At 43.3% G+C, this 19,070-nt stretch overlaps 1 protein-coding gene across 14 annotated transcripts in view; it reads right to left on the bottom strand.

Moving 5' to 3' along the window:
• Positions 1 to 19,070, bottom strand: part of dnmt3ab (DNA (cytosine-5-)-methyltransferase 3 alpha b) — a 523,149-nt gene that overhangs the window by 55,452 nt on the left and 448,627 nt on the right. For 13 of the 14 annotated variants that reach the window (XM_063036199.1, XM_063036207.1, XM_063036267.1 and 10 more), the window contains 2 exons: positions 11,457 to 11,602; positions 6,404 to 6,494 (listed from right to left, as the gene is read on the bottom strand). In XM_063036199.1, coding sequence (XP_062892269.1) covers positions 6,404 to 6,494; positions 11,457 to 11,602 — 237 coding nt within the window. Of the gene's footprint in view, positions 1 to 6,403; positions 6,495 to 6,889; positions 10,970 to 11,456; positions 11,603 to 19,070 lie in introns of those variants that run through there. The other variant, XM_063036307.1, reaches the window with a different exon arrangement.

The following is a 19,070-nucleotide window of genomic DNA, read 5'->3' as shown; positions in this document are numbered from 1 at the left end:
ATTGAACTTGTGTGCAAACCATAGTGCACAAGATGACGTTTATCCTCACACTCGCAGTGAATACTTTTTATGATAAACAGGGTATAAGCAACATCCAGAAGAGCAGAATCATGGATGAGGTGCAGGTTAAATCAGTAAAATTACAAAACTCAGCCCTAATTCACCCCAAATGAGCCTCTGTCAGTTTAAACATTGGTGCATTATGTTCACCTCTCTGGAGAAGCAGCTCCACGATACTATGATGCATGATTGCATTACTCTGACTTTGGTAGCTATTTAAAGATGGTGATTTCCTAGGACCCAAGATATCCAGCAGCCAGAGGGAGGCAGCAACAGCCAAATCAGACAGACAACGAGGACAAAAGCCTGTCTCCTTGAATACACTTCATCAACTAGCCACCAACCACATCCTGGCACCCGTCCTCGGCTCACTTCCAATTAACTGCCCGTTGTCCTGATCAAACCAGACCTCCTCCATAACCTTCAACATGAGGAAGTCTGCAGACGCTGGAAATCCAGAGCAACACAAACACAATGCTGAGGGAACTCAGCAGGTCAGGCAGCGTCTATAGAAATGAACAAACAGTCAATGTTTTGGGCCGAGGCCCTTCTTCAGCTCTGGAAAGGAAGGGGAAAGATGCTAGAATACAAGAGTGGGGGAGGGGAAGGAAGATAGCTAGAAGGTGATAGTTGTAGCCATGTGGGTGGAAAGGTAAAGGGCTGGAGCAGAGGGAATCTGATAGGAGAGGAGAGGGGACCATAGGAGAAAGGGACCCAAGGAGAAGTGATAGGCAGGTGAGAAGAGGCAAAAGGCCAGAGTGGGGAATGAAAGAAGAGGGAAGGAATTTTTTCTTGTACTGGAAAGGAGAAATCGATATTCATGCCATCAGGTTGCAAGCTACCTAGACAGAATATAAGATGTTGCTCCTCCACCCTGAGGGTGGCCTCATCTTAGCACGAGGAGGTCATGGACTGACATGTTGGAATGGGAATGGGAACTGGAATTAAAATGACTGGCCACAAAGTTCCGCTTTTGACGGATGGAGTGGAGGTGCTCGATGAAGCGGTCCCGCAATTTACAACAAGTCTGACCAATGTCGTGGAGGCCACATCAGGAACACCGGACACAATAGATGACCCCAGCAGATTTGCAGGTGAAGTGTTGCCTCATCTGGAAGGACTGTTTGGGGCCCTGAATGGAGGTGAATCGGCAGGTGTAGCACTTTGGCCACTTGCAGGGATAATCCTTCTCATAATTTCCAGACTTCTGCACACATTTGTTCTCAGTTTCCCATTTGCTGTCTGTTATTATTTCCCCAACAGCCCAGTGATCTTTCATGTAATGTTGTTATTCAGGTCCCAGTTCCGGGTCTGAAAAATCTGTTCAGTATCCTAACCTCCCAGAATCTTCCTCAACCCCATTCCCAACTTCAAACACCACCATCACACTTTTGTGAAAACCACAATGCCTCCTGATTGACTGCCACAGACTTTAATGGCTCCTGCCTATACCCTGGCAACTCTCAGCATTTCCAGCTCAAAGCCAGCCAATCAATATAGATAAATGTGGTTAGAGAAAAGGGCAAAAATTGACAGAAATGAGATGTTTGTAATTTCTAGTCTCTCCTCATCCAGTCTACTCAAAAAAGTATGTAGCCCAGGTTCCCTTCAGTAATTCCTGAGAGATCACTCCTCAATACCCCCGTGAGCACCAGTCACCAGAGGTACAATGCTTAACAAAGAACAAGAAACAAACTCAATAATTATTTGAAAATATGTATGTTTATTCCCACTATTGATCATTTTATTGCTACAGTTGCTGTGCAGATAACTGTGAAGAATGTCTCTCTTGTGCAAGCACCAGAGAAATAATAGTAGATACAAGATATTGAGGTAAACTATCAATTCTTTGCTGTGATGCATTAACAGAAGCTTTATTAATCAATATAAGACCATAAGACTATAGGATATAGGAGTAGAAGTCAGCCATTTGGCCCATCGAGTTGCTCCACCATTCAATCATGGGCTGATCCAATTCTTCCAGTCATCCCCACTCCCCTGCTTTCACCCCATACCCTTTGATGCCCTGGCTTATCAAGAGCCTGTCTATCTCTGACTTAAATACACCCAATGACTTGGCTTCCACAGCTGCTTGTGGCAACAAATTCCACAGATTTACCACCCTCTGACTAAAGTAATTTCTCCAATATCCTCTGCGCTTCCACTTATCTTATGAACCATTGATATCAGAAAGCACTTCACACTGTAATGACCATTTGAAATTAGCATCCGAGGGTAATTAGCTTCCAGGGCTAAGTTGGATAGTGCTGGAAAATGGCTGCTGCTATCATGATGTGCAATGAAAGTCTGTCGTTAGATCTTGTGCGGGGTACATGTTGAATCTCTTGACAGGATTTTGGTGATTAATGAGCACCATTGATCGTGATTGCCAAAGCAATTTATTGAACGGTCAGATGCAGTTGAAGATAGTGGTAATTACAGTATTGTAGCATTTAACAGGCTTTTGCATCTTGTTGATATGTGAAGGAATGGGCACCTTGGTGGTTCTGATGAAATCGCCTCCACTTCCTGTTCATCTGCCCTTACCCCATCCTCCTACCATTTTAATGGGGTTAAGGTTCTCTTGTCCTTACATACCACTGTCCTCTGTACCCAGCACATTGCTCTCTGCAGCTCCTGGCATCTCCAAGGGGACCTTACCATGAAGCATGTCTTTCGCTTTCACTTCCCCTGCTTTCTGTAAAGATCGCTCTTTATGACCACTCGTCCCTCCCTGCTGTTCTTCCTCCTGGCACATATCCGTGAAAGTGCAGCACTTTTCCCTACACCTCCTCCCCCTCCACTACTCAGGGCCCTATCAATCCTTCCAGTTGAGGCAACACTTTGCCTGTGAGTTTATTGGGGGTAATCTATTCTACCAAGTGCTCCCAGTGGTGCCACCTCTCCATCAAGGAAACCTGACATAGACTGGGGGACCGCTTTGTTGACCCCTTTCACCTTGTCCACCACAATGAGCAAGATCTCCTGGTGGCTGTTCATTTCAATTCAACTTCCTATTCCGTCGTAATACCATAAGACATAGGAGCAGAATTAGGCCATTTGGCCTATCGAGTCTGCTCTGCCATTCAATCATGGCTGATCCTTTTCTCCCTTCTTCAGCCCTACTCCCCGTAACCTTTGATGCCGTGTCCAATCAAGAACCTATCAATCTCTGCCTTAAGTACACCCAAAGACTTGTCCTCCACAGCTGCCTACGGTAACAAATTCCACAAATTCACCACTCTCTGGCTAAATAAATTTCTCTGCATTCTCTGCCTCATCAACACCACTAGACATATCAATCCATGGCCTCCTCTCCTGCTACAGTGAAGTCAAACTCAGTTTGAAGGAGCAACACTTCATATTCTGTTTGGGTAGCTTCCAACCTGATGGCATCAACATCAATTTCTCTGACTTTCAGTAAATACACAACCCTCTCCCCCTTGTCTCTTTTTGCATTCTCCATTCTGGTTACCATCCCACCCCTTCCCTTTTCACTTGCTCATCATGTCCCTCTTCAGCCGTTTACTGCTGTCACTGTTCACCTAATATGCCTACCTTTCCCTCAGCTATCACCTGCTAGCTTGTCCTCCTTCCCCTCCCCCAACCTTCTGCTGCCTTCCTTTTCAGCCCAGAATGAAGGGTTTTGACCTAAAACATCGACTGCTTATTCCACTCCATGGTGCAGAACCAAACCAAAGCAGCACAAAATTACAGCTTGGTTGGCCAACTTCAGAAACTGGTATGAAGGTGCAGTTGTAGCAGCTGGCCTTTCAGATTTCCTCAAGTGTAATCATCTTTCTCATGTCTCATAATCTCTTCTGAAGTACATTGCCTTTCTTCTACCTTGCAGCCCATCCTATGTCATAACTTCACCTTGTGCCTTTCTCTTCTCAGGTCAAGAATTAACATGTAGCAGCTTTCCAGCAAGAGGACATCCATCAACTGTTGTGGAGCAGACATTTTCAAGTATCAAGTTCAGGGGCGTGCACTTCCTGTACTGTAGACAGTAGCTTAACGAAGGCACTGAAATGGTGTACATAATCCACAGTAGAGGAGATTGTGACCTCTGTTACAGAACCTTGGAACACAAATGAAGGCCACAAGACCATAAGAAATAAGTCAGCCAGCCCCTTGTGCTTACTCCAACATTCAGTAAAATCAAGCATCTAGCGTTCCTCATCGACTGCCTCCCCTCTTCCTACAAACCTCAATTATTTTAACAATTAAGAATCTGTCTACCTGAACTTAGACTATATTCATACCTTTCTGGAGAAAAGAATTGCAGAGACTCACAAGATCTCTGGGGGAGTAATTTCCACATCAGAATTTTGCTCAGGTGAAAACAATGACAGAGTATCTGATGAAAAGTGACTGATGGGCATGCAGAATTAAATATTTGTGCATTGGCAGCCCTATAGTAAAGTAAATGCAATGCTAAGGAGTGATGGGTCCAGCTTGCACAGGATCTTTTGGGACTGTGGGACCCATCCTCCTCATCATGGATATAATAGACACAATCATCTTGTCAAATCCAATCCAGTACAAGTAGAAGCCTCCCCACATCTGTGTTTGCAGCAGGAACCAAGATGATTATTGTTTAAGTTCAGATTGCTGTCATTATGGTTCTGGATACCACTGTTCAAAGGGCAGTTGAGGGTGTAACGGCAGAGTGCAATCTGCCTTCCGATAGTTTACTTCCCCGGAGTGGTTTCTCCGGGGAAGCTGCAGCAACCCCTTGAAGAACGAATTAGCTGTCCATTATCAAGATAAAGGCATTTGCGATTTCACCAAAGCCATTCAGCCAGTCTTCTTATTGTTGCCTAATAGCCAGACAGCTCAGGAAAAAAAATCAGAAGGCAGAAGTATGCAGTGGTTTCTTTACTTTGCATATGATCTAACATACTGCCCTTGCACTTTCAGGCTGCCGGGTGGAATGCCTGTTAAGTAGTCTGCTTTGCTCTGGAACATGTCAAGCGTCTTTCAGATACTGGAACAGTGCTCATCCAGACAAACTGCCACTTTCCTATCACACTATTAACCAGTACCTCTAAGAAAACCTTTGAGGAATCAGGAGTTAAGTCATTTTGCACACCCTGTGTCTCTGCTGTCAGTATAATTGTTTCTGTTCAAAGGAAGCAACTGCCGGATTCAGCAAAGATTTTGCAGTTGCATTCAAGGGGAGGTTGTTAGCTCCTCTCTCGTTGGGCCATGTTACCACCAAGTAATTCTGTAATGTAAATGTTACTTGCTACTTCAGGTTTCATGCTGGGTTATCCAAGTCTAGTTACGTGTAGAAAAAGCTACTTTATTGTCAAGGAAGGAATGATTCAGATTTCTTCTTCATAGAAGTGAGTTTGTTTTGCGCAATCTCCTAAGGTGATGTAAATCCAGTCGCTATACTGCTGAGAAGCTCATGATCTCCAAATCCCAGATCTTACCCTGCCTGTCTCTCTTCAACCAAGAGGCAGACGTTGAATTCAACTCTCCATGAATACAGAGCTTTCATAACGTAGTGGTGGGAAATGTATGTAATGCCTCCAGTACGTCTAGTGGAGGAATTCAGCGAAGTGGTGACTTTACTACTATTATCAAGGCTTTTCTAGCCCCACTCTGCCGCGATAGGTTTGGCTACAGAATGTGGGTGATATCTGAGTGACCTTTGACGCACAGTCATGTTCCCTGGTCACTTTAACAATAGAGACATGCTGAATGAAAGCCGATTGTAGAATAAGACTTCCTGTCCTTTGTCTCCAGGTGTCCCTGTGTTGTGGGCCTTTTTATCCCACTCCTTTTCGTGAAGGATGACCAAGGCTGCAAGTGGTCATTGCTCATATTCTCCTGACTTTTCAAACTCCAGTGATTAATCTCCAGAAAATCTACATACCAAGTAGACTACTTACTCATCACAGAGAAGCATGCATGTAACTGTGGATCTATGGGAGGTTGTGATGACTCCTCTTGTGGGCTTTCCCATGCTTTCCTAACTCATGATATGATCTGGATTCTGACCATCCAGCCTCGCCATCGTCCCATCAAATCAACTTTTCTCTGGGACTGACTTTACAAACAAAACTTGCACTTTCTGCAAGTTCTGCGCTCATTACTGCCTTTTTTGCTAAATGTCATGAATTATGCTACAATCAGAACCCCTGCCACTCAAATGATGGGAACTAAATTTTGGAATATACCCCATGAAGAAAACTGTGAAAAAAAACAAAAAACTGAAAAGAAAATTAATCAAGCCATTGACTAAGCTAAAAGTCGGGAGACTGATAACACATAATTCAGATTGGTGGGCCAAGAATGAGCTAAACAATTGCTAATCATTACAATTACTCACCATACAGTCCTTTTCTGGCAGGATTCACAATGGAGAGATCATTGCAGGGACTTCCACCAATAACCAGGTCAAATGGACCCCACTCCAATAGCTGAAGGAAAAAAAGACAATACAATTTCCAGCCATAATTATTGAGCTTTCATTAAATACCTCTGTTATCAAGTCCATTTAATTAGATACAGCTGTGTAAGCTTACTGATTCACTTATATCAAGTTTTAGGTGTGTGTATATATATGTACCTGCACCACCCCCAGCCTTTAGCACTCCTTCTCTGTCACCTGTCCCACATCCCGACCATGATGCTCCACCCTCGCCATTCCCAACATCCTTTGCTCCCATCAGATTTACAAACTCGCTTCACAAAACAAGAGAGAATCTGTAGATGCTGGATCAACACACACAAAATGCTGGAGGAACTCAGCAGGCCAGGCAGCATCGATGGACAAGAGTAAACAGTCGACGTTTTGGCCTGATGAAGGACCTCGGTCCGAAATGTTGAATGTTTACTTTTTTCCATTGATGCTGCCTGGCCTGCTGAGTTCCTCCAGCATTCATGTGTGCTGCTTACAAACTCACTTGCTGTTCCACACTGACAAATACAATACTCTGCAAAAGTCTTAGGCACCCTAGCTGTAAATATATGCCCAAGACTCTTACACAGTACTGTAATTAATTTTCTTGTGTATAAAATGATGAGAGGCATTGATTATGTGGATAGTCAGAGGCTTTTCCCAGGGCTGAAATGGCTAGCACGAGAGGGCACAGTTTTAAGGTGCTTGGAAATAGCTACAGAGGAGATGTCAGGGGTAAGTTTTTTTACACAGAGAGTGCTGAGTGCGTGGAATGGGCTGCCGGCGCTGGTGGTGGAGGCAGATACAATAGGGTCTTTTAAGAGACTCTTGGACAGGTACATGGAGCTTAGAAAAATAGAGGGCTATGGGTAATCCTAGGTAATTTCTAAGGTAAGGACATGTTCGGCACATCTTCGCGGGCCGAAGGGCCTGTATTGTGCTGTAGTTTTTCTATGTTTCTATCGCTATTTTTCTTTTTTAGTTTGGGGGCCACCTGCTGCATGATTCTACTGGGCACAAGTAGTATTCCAATGCAGTTGCACCAGCCTTTCACATCAGACACCTTTCTGCAGATGTTCTGCACTGGGGAGAGCGCAGGTCCCCTGACAACTAAATCAGGATTTCTATTCATGGGTTCCAGGAGTGTGATTTGAAGAAGAGAGAGGTATCAGTCAGGGAGGCCTGGTGTTTAGAAAGCTGAGTGGACCATCAGGGATGCTGAAAGTTCCTAATGACTGTTGGAGGCACTATGCAGCTCAGTGTGTAGGGGTGTTGGGCCTTTGGTTGCACCTATGGAATGAAAGTGAGATCCAAGGGAGATTTGCTTCGAAGAGCAAGATTTTAAGTTCGGTTGAATATATCTGAAGCTGGTTTCCAGTGCTGGTGTACACCAGACAGAACCTCCTTTTCCTTACAATGAAGCAGCAGGGCTGCAATGTAGCACAGTCAACAGAGCTGCTGCTTCACAGGGTCAGAGATGCCCATGGATCCTGCCTCGGTGCACTTCGCATGTTCTCCTTGTGAATGTGTGAGCTTCCTTCAGAAGCTCCACTTACCTCTCATGTCCCAAAGACGTGCTGGCTGGTAGCTTTATTAATTCCTGTAAGTTGGCCCAGGTATGTAAATAAGTAGCAGAAACTGAAGCGGTTAATGAGAAGGAAATGTGATTAATGCAGAATCAATGTAATAGGTGGTTAATAATCAATGTGCACTTGATGGGCTGTAAGGATTGTCTCCATGTTGTATCTCCATGATATTACATTTGCTCTGAAGGCTTGTTTATGTGTGATTGATTTTCCTTGGCGTACGACTGCAGATTTGGTGGCTTTCATCTGTTAGCAGATCAACTGCTTGGACAATCAGAGACCGCCATCCACAATGCTAAGTCCACAACTTTCCTTTCATTTTTTTCCCCTCTGAAATCTAATCATATAGCACATGAAGATTTGGTGTGATGTAAAAGTACTCATGTCTCATTGTGATATGATATAAGAATCATGGTTCTTACAGTGTCCAAAACCAGGCTCCATCAACAGAAAGGTACCTACTGAAGAGGAGGGGAATTGGCAAAGAAGTCAGACGAGATGTTGACAAATAATTCAGAGCAGCAGATCAGGAATAGCTTGGGATTATTTGGCCGCACACATTTCACAAAAAAAATACTGCAAGTGTTGAAAGAATAAAAAATTAGCATTTAAAAAGCAGCAATGGATATTTTTGTCGATAAAAATGAGAATGGATGACAATAATTTTTTCAAATCCATTTCTGTTTTCCTGGTATCAATTGTGTACAAGATAATACCTACTTTCAGTCGGTACTAACATAAATTGGAGATCACATTAAAAGTTAAGACTTCCAACCGAGAGGGAGAGATACCTGCTGAGAGAGAAGTTCCGGGGATGCTCGATAGTGACCTTGCTGCAGGCACGCCATGACTGGAGGCATCATTATGGCAACAGGTGGCCACACAGGGTGGGTTGGGGACTTCAGGCCAGGAGTCAAAGTCATGTTCAACTTCAGAAGGAAGTAGAGGAATGGGAATTGGGGTTGTGTTTACTTGTATCATTGTCAGGCATGATTGGCAGGCAGCCAGATAAGAACAGAAAAGCTGATTGGCGGCTATGGCTGTGCCTTCATTATGAAGAAGTTATGCTGCCCACAGCAGAAAACCATGAACCTTGACTTCAATGTGCCAAACACGCTGGAGCTCCACCAATGAGGTCCTGACGACGGACCAGCTTTTCCTCCCTGTTCCAGTGGTCAGCTCTATTAAAGTGCATGCTAGTGTGCCTTTCACTGCATCTTTGTGGGCACTCTGAAGTCACAAGCTGCACCATCAGCAGATGACCACTGTCAACCAAGAGTCGTGCTCCTCTGAAGTGCAGTCTGCATTGATACTGAACATTGATCCACAAGGTGTGGCCACACACCAGATGGTTAGTGAAGGGGTGGAGTTCCTTTCAGCTTTGGTGCATTTCAGAATTGCTGATAAGCAACAAGTCTCCAGTGTACAGGATCCCACACTGTGGGGAGCCAAGCAATTCTTGAACCACTGCATGCCTACTTTATCTTTTTTTCACTGTCAAGAATAAAAGCTAAATAGCTAGTTTTCTTTCAGTCTGAGTCCTCAAAATAGCAGTGGAAAGCAAATTGGGATACACTGTCTGTATCAGTTCTTGTGTGAGGAGTCCGATGAATAAAGGTTCATAGCCACAATCACCTTGCGAGCTACTGGCAATGCAGTTCTCTTCTTGTTCCGATGTTGCAATCATGGCTGAACAGGTGGCAGTTTCCAGGTAGGCTTTTCTTAATGAAGCTCTGACACATTCTTCATCATTGAAGTTCCAGCAACTGCTCCCTGAGCAGCCTGAGCACATATGGTCTCCTGTTGCGAGTACTTCTGTCCTACTCTGTCTTTTTCTACCAAAATAGTGTGATTCCGCAATATGCTTTCAGTATCCTGAACAGATTACGGATGTTTACCTTCATTTTTACTTCCTGATATGAACAATGCTTTTCATAATAAATACAGGCTGAAGATAATCTTGATCTCTGGTCTGAGTTCTTGCAAACTTGGATTAACTAATGTACAAGGAGCTAACAGTCACCTGCCATATGTGGAGTATCAAAATTACAATTATTTCAATTCACCTTAAAGTTTCTTGAGCAAATTACTTGAGAATGGAGGCATCTAATCGCCACGTTAGACAGTTTTAAATAATGATTTATCTCATATCTTTCTCTCCCACAAGGGTCTTGATAATGCTTGAGCTCCAAAACAAATCTGAAATTCAAAGAAATCCAATTTAGGAAAATTGGGTTGTTTTTTGGATTTGGAGTAATTTATATGCTGTTCACTCTATTTCAAAATCATTTAATTTTCATTATCAATTAAATATTATATATTATCAAATAAATAAGAGGAAGGCGAAGAAGATGGCGACGCTATGCAGTGCGCCCGGCCGTTCCAAATGATATCGTATCTGTGAAGTAGGATGCTGTGCACTCTCCTGATTTGATAGAGACAGACGTGAAGAAACACGGAGGAACATCTGGAGAAACTTCCGAAATGCTTGCTTTGCTGCCACTGCCACTGTGTGATCGAGAATCTCCAGAGGGGAAGGCCCCAAATCCTCGGCCTTGCCTATTGACTGTTGCCGGGGCCGGGGTTGAAGCGCTCGGCAGAGATGGTGCTCAGTTTTCAGTGCTCGGTGTCGGAGAGCTGGTCGGAGGCTCGGAATTTTCAGACGGACTCAGAGTCAGACAGTGGTCGGATGCTTCCAGGATGCTGCATCGGCAAGTTTGCGGCGCTGTTGCTTTACCGTCTGCGTGAGGTGATGGGACTTCCGAGAGACTTCGAGACTTTACCGTGCCCATGGCCTGTTCTTATCAAATTACGGTATTGCTTTGCACTGTTGTAACTATATGTTATAATTATGTGGTTTTTGTCAGTTTTTCAGTCTTGATTTGTCATGTGTTTCTGTGGTATCATTCTGGAAAAACATTGTATCATTTCTTAATGCATGCATTACTAAATGACAATAAAAGAGGACTGCATGTCCTGATAATCTAATCTAATCTAATCTAATATTTTAATAAACCACAAAATGCAAGCAGTATTATTAATTTGCTCAGTTTGATTTAGTGTACATCAGATGTTCTTCAAATTTGTAAATGAAATCTCAATGAACAATACCAGAGCTACTTCAGTACTAACCTCTGAAATTTCCTCCTTAATACTCTCTTGCACACCTAGTATCTTAGCCTAATCTTTTGTCACCTGCCTTAAAACGTTGCTCAATTTTGCTTTAGAATAAAGCATTAAAAGAATATTGAAGCTGCAACCTGCATCAGATATTTAAATTATATTTGAAAATACTTGTAAAACCAAATCTATTTTTTTTTAGTAAATACTGATCTGCATAGAATTTACTTCCAGATACAGATGCATGGAATCAATATTCGAAAGTATTCACGTACATGTTTTCGAGTAACATTTCGAACATCTCCCACATACATGATCTTCCCCTGGTGTCGGACCATACCCACTGTGATGGAATCATCACAGACTTCGGATGCAATGTAGCGTTCCACTTGGATCCCCAAATCCCTTAGAACTAGCAGCCCTGCAAATAGACAAAGATAGATTAAACGGAAAAGAATGAAAAAGGTTCAGCCTATTTTTAAATTCACTTTTCAATGATGTTGCAAAGGTATTGCTCTAGCTTGCACCAGCAAATCTTAGTAAATGCACATTGTCAAAAACTGTTTTTGGCTTTGTCATCAATTTTTACAGAGCACAGCTTTCACTTAAAAAAAACAATTTCACCACGTTTGTAATTCTGAATTTATTTTAATATCTCTGATTAGACATCAGCCTTATGTGGGTCAAATCTCTTCTGCCTCCCAACAAGCTTAAAAAATAAACAACATTAATAGAAAAATTGCATTAAAAACTACCAGCAAAGTCTCTATCCTCAAATCCACACTTACATCCCTGAGAAACAGATAGGAATGATTTAACTGATTGTATCAGTTTCTGATGCTTGAGGTGTTAATCAAATCTAGATAAGTGTGGCAGAGATTCACACCCTTGGAGTCGATTTGTTTCCATAGCCATTGTCGAAGCTGAGTAACAATGGGGATCATCTCCTCTTGTCAAGACAGTCACTATTCATCTATTAATTTTAAAATTAAGAGGATCTACTTTGAGTCCCATCATCTAGTTTTCAGTTAAAGTTCAAACTTTTTATGTAATAACAACCTATAATTATTGATAAAACGTCCTGATAGGGATGAACTTTGTGTGAACTTTTTTTGGTAATTTTTTTCCATAATATTTCACTAGAATTAAAACTACTCAGCAATAGGACAAAAAGCTCTAACAGATACACTTTGGAGTTCCAGTTATCAGGTGACTTAGCAGCACAACTTGTTTCATTTATCCACAAACATAAGACTTTAGCAATTTCAGCATTTCATGTTGTCCTTAATTAGTCAACAAGCTATTTGCTGCCACCATTGGTCTGCAAAAGCTTCAACAATACACAAAAGGCAAATTCCCTTGGAAATTTTCTACTTAGCATTTCCATAGAGGATTAAAGAGCTACAGAGGATTATATGTGTACAATGTACAGGGTTGCTACTGTTTGGTCAATGGGAGGTATGTAACTGATATGCTTTTCTGAGCCTACCTTAAGGGCACAGGATGCTGTGTTTCTGAGCTTGAGAAAATCAACATGACAAGACATATTATAAACTCTTAACCTTTAAATACTGGTGTTTGAAAAAAGCTGTGAGATGATAAAAATGTCGTGTCTGAAGTGAGTCATTCAGACAGGAAGGGAAACATAGAAACATAGAAAATAGGTGCAGGAGTAGGCCATTCGGCCCTTCGAGCCTGCACCGCCATTTATTATGATCATGGCTGATCATCCAACTCAGAACCCCACCCCAGCCTTCCCTCCATACCCCCTGACCCCCGTAGCCACAAGGGCCATATCTAACTCCCTCTTAAACATAGCCAATGAACTGGCCTCAACAGTTTCCTGTGGCAGAGAATTCCACAGATTCACCACTCTCTGTGTGAAGAAGTTTTTCCTAATCTCGGTCCTAAAAGGCTTCCCCTCTATCCTCAAACTGTGACCCCTCGTTCTGGACTTCCCCAACATCGGGAACAATCTTCCTGCATCTAGCCTGTCCAACCCCTTTAGGATCTTATACGTTTCAATCAGATCCCCCCTCAATCTGCTAAATTCCAACGAGTACAAGCCCAGTTCATCCAGTCTTTCTTCATATGAAAGTCCTGCCATCCCAGGAATCAATCTGGTGAACCTTCTTTGTACTCCCTCTATGGCAAAGATGTCTTTCCTCAGATTAGGGGACCAAAACTGCACACAATACTCCAGGTGTGGTCTCACCAAGGCCTTGTACAACTGCAGTAGTACCTCCCTGCTCCTGTACTCGAATCCTCTCGCTATAAATGCCAGCATACCATTCGCCTTTTTCACCGCCTGCTGTACCTGCATGCCCACTTTCAATGACTGGTGTATAATGACACCCAGGTCTCGCTGCACCTCCCCTTTTCCTAATCGGCCACCATTCAGATAATAATCTGTTTTCCTATTTTTGCCACCAAAGTGGATAACTTCACATTTATCCACATTAAATTGCATCTGCCATGAGTTTGCCCACTCACCCAACCTATCCAAGTCACCCTGCATCCTCTTAGCATCCTCCTCACTGCTAACACTGCCACCCAGCTTCGTGTCATCCGCAAACTTGGAGATGCTGCATTTAATTCCCTCATCCAAGTCATTAATATATATTGTAAACAACTGGGGTCCCAGCACTGAGCCTTGCGGTACCCCACTAGTCACCGCCTGCCATTCTGAAAAGGTCCCGTTTATTCCCACTCTTTGCTTCCTGTCTGCTAACCAATTCTCCACCCACACCAATACCTTACCCCCAATACCGTGTGCTTTAAGTTTGCACACTAATCTCCTGTGTGGGACCTTGTCAAAAGCCTTTTGAAAATCCAAATATACCACATCCACTGGTTTTCCCCTATCCACTCTACCAGTTACATCCCCAAAAAATTCTATGAGATTCGTCAGACATGATTTTCCTTTCACAAATCCATGCTGACTTTGTCCAATGATTTCACCGCTTTCCAAATGTGCTGTTATCACATCCTTGATAACTGACTCCAGCAGTTTCCCCACCACCAACGTTAGGCTAACCGGTCTATAATTCCCCGGTTTCTCTCTCCCTCCTTTTTTAAAAAGTGGGGTTACATTAGCCATCCTCCAATCCTCAGGAACTAGTCCAGAATCTAACGAGTTTTGAAAAATTATCACTAATGCATCCACTATTTCTTGGGCTACTTCCTTAAGCACTCCAGGATGCAGACCATCTGGCCCTGGGGATTTATCTGCCTTCAATCCCTTCAATTTACCTAACACCACTTCCCTACTAACATGTATTTCACTCAGTTCCTCCATCTCACTGGACCCTCTGTCCCTCACTATTTCTGGAAGATTATTTATGTCCTCCTTAGTGAAGACAGAACCAAAGTAATTATTCAATTGGTCTGCCATGTCCTTGCTCCCCATAATCAATTCACCTGTTTCTGTCTGCAGGGGACCTACATTTGTCTTTACCAGTCTTTTCCTTTTTACATATCTAGAAAAGCTTTTACAGTCCGTTTTTATGTTCCCCGCCAGTTTTCTCTCATAATCTTTTTTCCCCTTACTAATTAAGCCCTTTGTCCTCCTCTGCTGAACTCTGAATTTCTCCCAGTCCTCAGGTGAGCCACTTTCTCTGGCTAATTTGTATGCTTCTTCTTTGGAATTGATACTATCCCTAATTTCTCTTGTCAGCCACGGGTGCACTACCTTCCTTGATTTATTCTTTTGCCAAACTGGGATGAACAATTGTTGTAGTTCATCCATGCAACCTTTAAATGTTTGCCATTGCATTTCCACCGTCAATCCTTTAAGTGTCATTTGCCAGTCTATCTTAGCTAATTCACGTCTCATACCTTCAAAGTTACCCCTCTTTAAGTTCAGAACCTTTGTTTCTGAATTAACTATGTCACTCTCCATATTAATGAAGAATTCCACCATATTATGGTCACTCTTACCCAAGGGGCCTCTCACGACAAGATCGCTAATTAACCCTTCCTCATTGCTCAAAACCCAGTCCAGAATAGCCTGCTCTCTAGTTGGTTCCTCGACATGTTGGTTCAAAAAACCATCCCGCATACATTCCAAGAAATCCTCTTCCTCAGCACCTTTACCAATTTGGTTCACCCAGTCTACATGTAGATTGAAGTCACCCATTATAACTGCTGTTCCTTTACTGCACACATTTCTAATTTCCTGTTTAATACCATCTCCGACCTCACTACTACTGTTAGGTGGCCTGTACACAACTCCCACCAGCGTCTTCTGCCCCTTAGTGTTACGCAGCTCTACCCATATCGATTCCACATCTTCCCGGCTTATGTCCTTCCTTTCTATTGCGTTAATCTCTTCTTTAACCAGCAACGCCACCCCACCTCCCCTTCCTTCATGTCTATCCCTCCTGAATATTGAATATCCCTGAACGTTGAGCTCCCATCCCTGGTCACCCTGGAGCCATGTCTCTGTGATCCCAACTATATCATAATCATTAATAACAATCTGCACTTTCAATTCATCCACCTTATTACGAATGCTCCTTGCATTGACACATAAAGCCTTCAGGCGCTCTTTTACAACTCTCTTAGCCCTTATACAATTATGTTGAAAAGTGGCCCTTTTTAATGCTTGCCCTGGATTTGTCGGCCTGCCACTTTTACTTTTCTCCTTTGTACTTTTTGCTTCTACCCTCACTTTACACCCCTCTGTCTCTCTGCACTGGTTCCCATCCCTCTGTTGTGAACTAACCTCCTCATGCCTAGCCTCTTTAATTTGATTCCCACCCCCCAACCATTCTAGTTTAAAGTCACCTCAGTAGCCCCCGCGGAAGACAGCATGTTTTCAGACCACACTTCTATGAAAGATATGTTAGGTGTTCAAGGTAGCCTGATGTTCAGAGGTGAATTTGCTTCCCAACTATAAAACTATCATGTAACCAAAGGCATTCACTCTTCACATCTGTAAAGTGGTGACTGAGAGGATTGAAAGTACCTACTGGTCAGGGCTAATTCAAGTTAGATCTGTTTCATCTAGAAAGTGAAATGTATCTGGTGACAATGGGTTATTTTACAAATTTCTGGGGAGTAAACTTTTTTGAAAGTAACCAGTCATGACAGCCATTTGCAAACACAAAGGACTCTGAGAGATATGGTATGCTGATTATAGATAATGGGTCACAATTCACAGCAGACAATTTTGTGAGTTCCTCAGAGGGCTAGCAGATAACTGAACAACATCATCTGACTTTCTACAGAGAAAGAGAAAGGCAATGAAGGTGACCAAGGAGATGTTGAAGGTGACAAACTGCTCAGAATTGTATCTCCAGTTATAAAATTTCTAAGGGTAAGTGGTATCAAACATTTCTGCGTAGAAAATTATGAATAGATTAACCAGAACTCCAGTCACTGCGAAGGAAGTCTACTAGAACCGTAAGTCCAGAATAAGGAGGAAGGTGACAACTGAAGGTGGCCAGAAATCAGACACAACAGAAGAACTAAAGATCTGTCACCACTAAAACATGAAGACACAATGAATTTGAAACTCAACTCAAATAAATACCAGGTATATTAGGTAATGATGACTTGTCACATTCTAGCCCCTGATGATGCCAAAATCATGACTAGGAAGGGTATTTCATAAAAGAGGAACAGGTATCACCTCAGAAAGATCAGTCAAGGAAGTATGCCTGACAAACGCAGATGTGGAGATGCAGCAGTAACTCCACACAACCGAAGAACTGTAAGATTTTAGGGCTAGTTCCATCTTACCAAATCTACTCTGCTTCTGATGAAGGATGGATTTCTATCTCTCAGCTCTTTTTCTTCTAAATATTTCCTCATCCTTCACTCACTGGGGTAAGTCTTAGCAATCTGGGGTGGACGATCTGAAGTCGGAGTTTAGATGGCGCTAAACGGTGACTCCTTTGCTCGCATCTTCAGAAAAAGCTCTATTTCCATCTTTCATAGAGCACAGAACATAGAAAACCTACAGCACAATATAGGCCCTTTGGCCCAGAAAGATGTGCCGAACATGTCCTTACCTTAGAAATTACCTAGGGTTACCTATAGCCCTCTATTTTTCTGAACTCCATGTACCTATCCAGGAGTCTGTTAAAAGACCCTATCGTATCCGCCTCCACCACCGTTGCCGGCAGCCCATTCCATGCACCCACCACTCTCTTCATAAAAAACTTACCCCTGACATCTCCTCTGTACTTACTTCCAAGCACCTTAAAACTATGCCCTCTCACGATAGCCATTTCAGCCCTGGGGAAAAGCCTCTGACTATCCACACAATCAATGCCTCTCATCATCTTATACACTCCTAACAGGTCACCTCTTATCCTCTGTCACTCCAAGGAGAAAAGGCCGAGTTCAGTCAACCTATTCTCATAAGGCATGCTCCCCAATCCTTGTAAATCTCCTCTGCACCCTTTCTATGGCTTCTACATCCTTCCTTTAGTGAGGCGACCAGAACTGAGCACAGTACTCCAAGTGGGGTCTGACCAGGGTCCTATATAGCTGCAACATTACCTCTCAGCTCCTAAGTTCAATCCCACAATTGGTGAAGGCCAATGCATCGTATGCCTTCTTAACCACAGAATCAACCTACGCAGCAGCTTTGAGTGTCCTATGGACTCGGACCCCAAGATCCCTCTGGTCCTTCACATTGCTAAGGGTCTTACCATTTCTACCATCTCTATATTCTGTCATCATATTTGACCTACCAAAATGAACTACTTCACACTATTCTGGTTTGAACTCCATCTGCCACTTCTCAGCCCAGTTTTGCAAACTATCAATGTCCCACTGTAACCTCTGACAGCTCTCCACACTATCAACAACACCTCCAACCTTTGTGTCATCAGCAAATTTACGAACCCATTCCTCCACTTCCTCATCCAGGTCATTTATAAAAATCACAATCTGTCCCAGAACAGATCCCTGAGGCACACCACTGGTCACCAACCTTCATGCAGAATATGACCCATCTACAACCACTCTTTGCCTTCCGTGGGCAAGCCAGTTCTGGATCCACAAAACAATGTCCCCTTGGATCCCATGCCTCCTTACTGTCTCAATAAGCCTTATCAAATGCCTTGCTGAAATCCATATACACTACATCTACCGCTCTAACTTCATCAATGATATCTTTAATATCTTTATTTTTCCCTTTCATAGTTCTTTTGAAGACCCTGATCTGGAGTTACGTGCAGACTTTGGTTCTTTGCGGGAATGGGACCCATTCTCGGGATTTCAGGTCTGGCCGTTATCCCACATGCCAATGGTTCGGCCTAAGAGTCCTGCTCGTATTTGGAAGCCTAAGATCTCGAGGCTCTGGAGACGGGTGGATCGAGGGTCGGTGTCACGGCAGAAGACACATGTGTTGTCCGGGCGGGGGGGGGGGGGGGCCGGAAAATCTTTCACTGTGTGCCCGAAGTTCCGAGATCCTTGCGATCTTCAGGCACAGAGCTCATCAAAAGTGACGAAACGGACTTTCAACATCGTAAACCAGCAGGTTGTCTCCCCGCTTGCTGTGAAAATGGGGGACACCTCCCTCTCACTCATCAGGGAGTGAGAGAGCCTGTGGTTTGTCGGATGCCAGATAAAATGCAAAGTCTTTGGGGTAACTGCAAGTCTGTGTCTTTGCTATTGCCTAGCTCACGCCTGTGCTCGGTGGTGGTGCAGATGCTTGCTTTTTTTTGCTGGCGGGGGGGAGGGGGAATTGTTGCTTGCTGCCGCTTACATGCGGGAGGGGGGACTTTGGGGTTCTCACGTTTAACTGTCGTTCATTCTTTGGGGCACTTCTCTGTTTTCATGGATGTTTGCGAAGAAAAAGCATTTCAGGATGTATATTGTATACATTTCTCTGACATTGAATTGGATCTTTGAACCTTTGAAAGGGGATAGGT

This window comes from Mobula hypostoma, chromosome 2 (genome assembly GCF_963921235.1).
Source record: "Mobula hypostoma chromosome 2, sMobHyp1.1, whole genome shotgun sequence".
NCBI classification, from domain to species: Eukaryota; Metazoa; Chordata; class Chondrichthyes; order Myliobatiformes; family Myliobatidae; genus Mobula; species Mobula hypostoma.
Note: the sequence above shows the minus strand (reverse complement) of the source record. Positions and strands in the feature narration are given on the sequence as shown.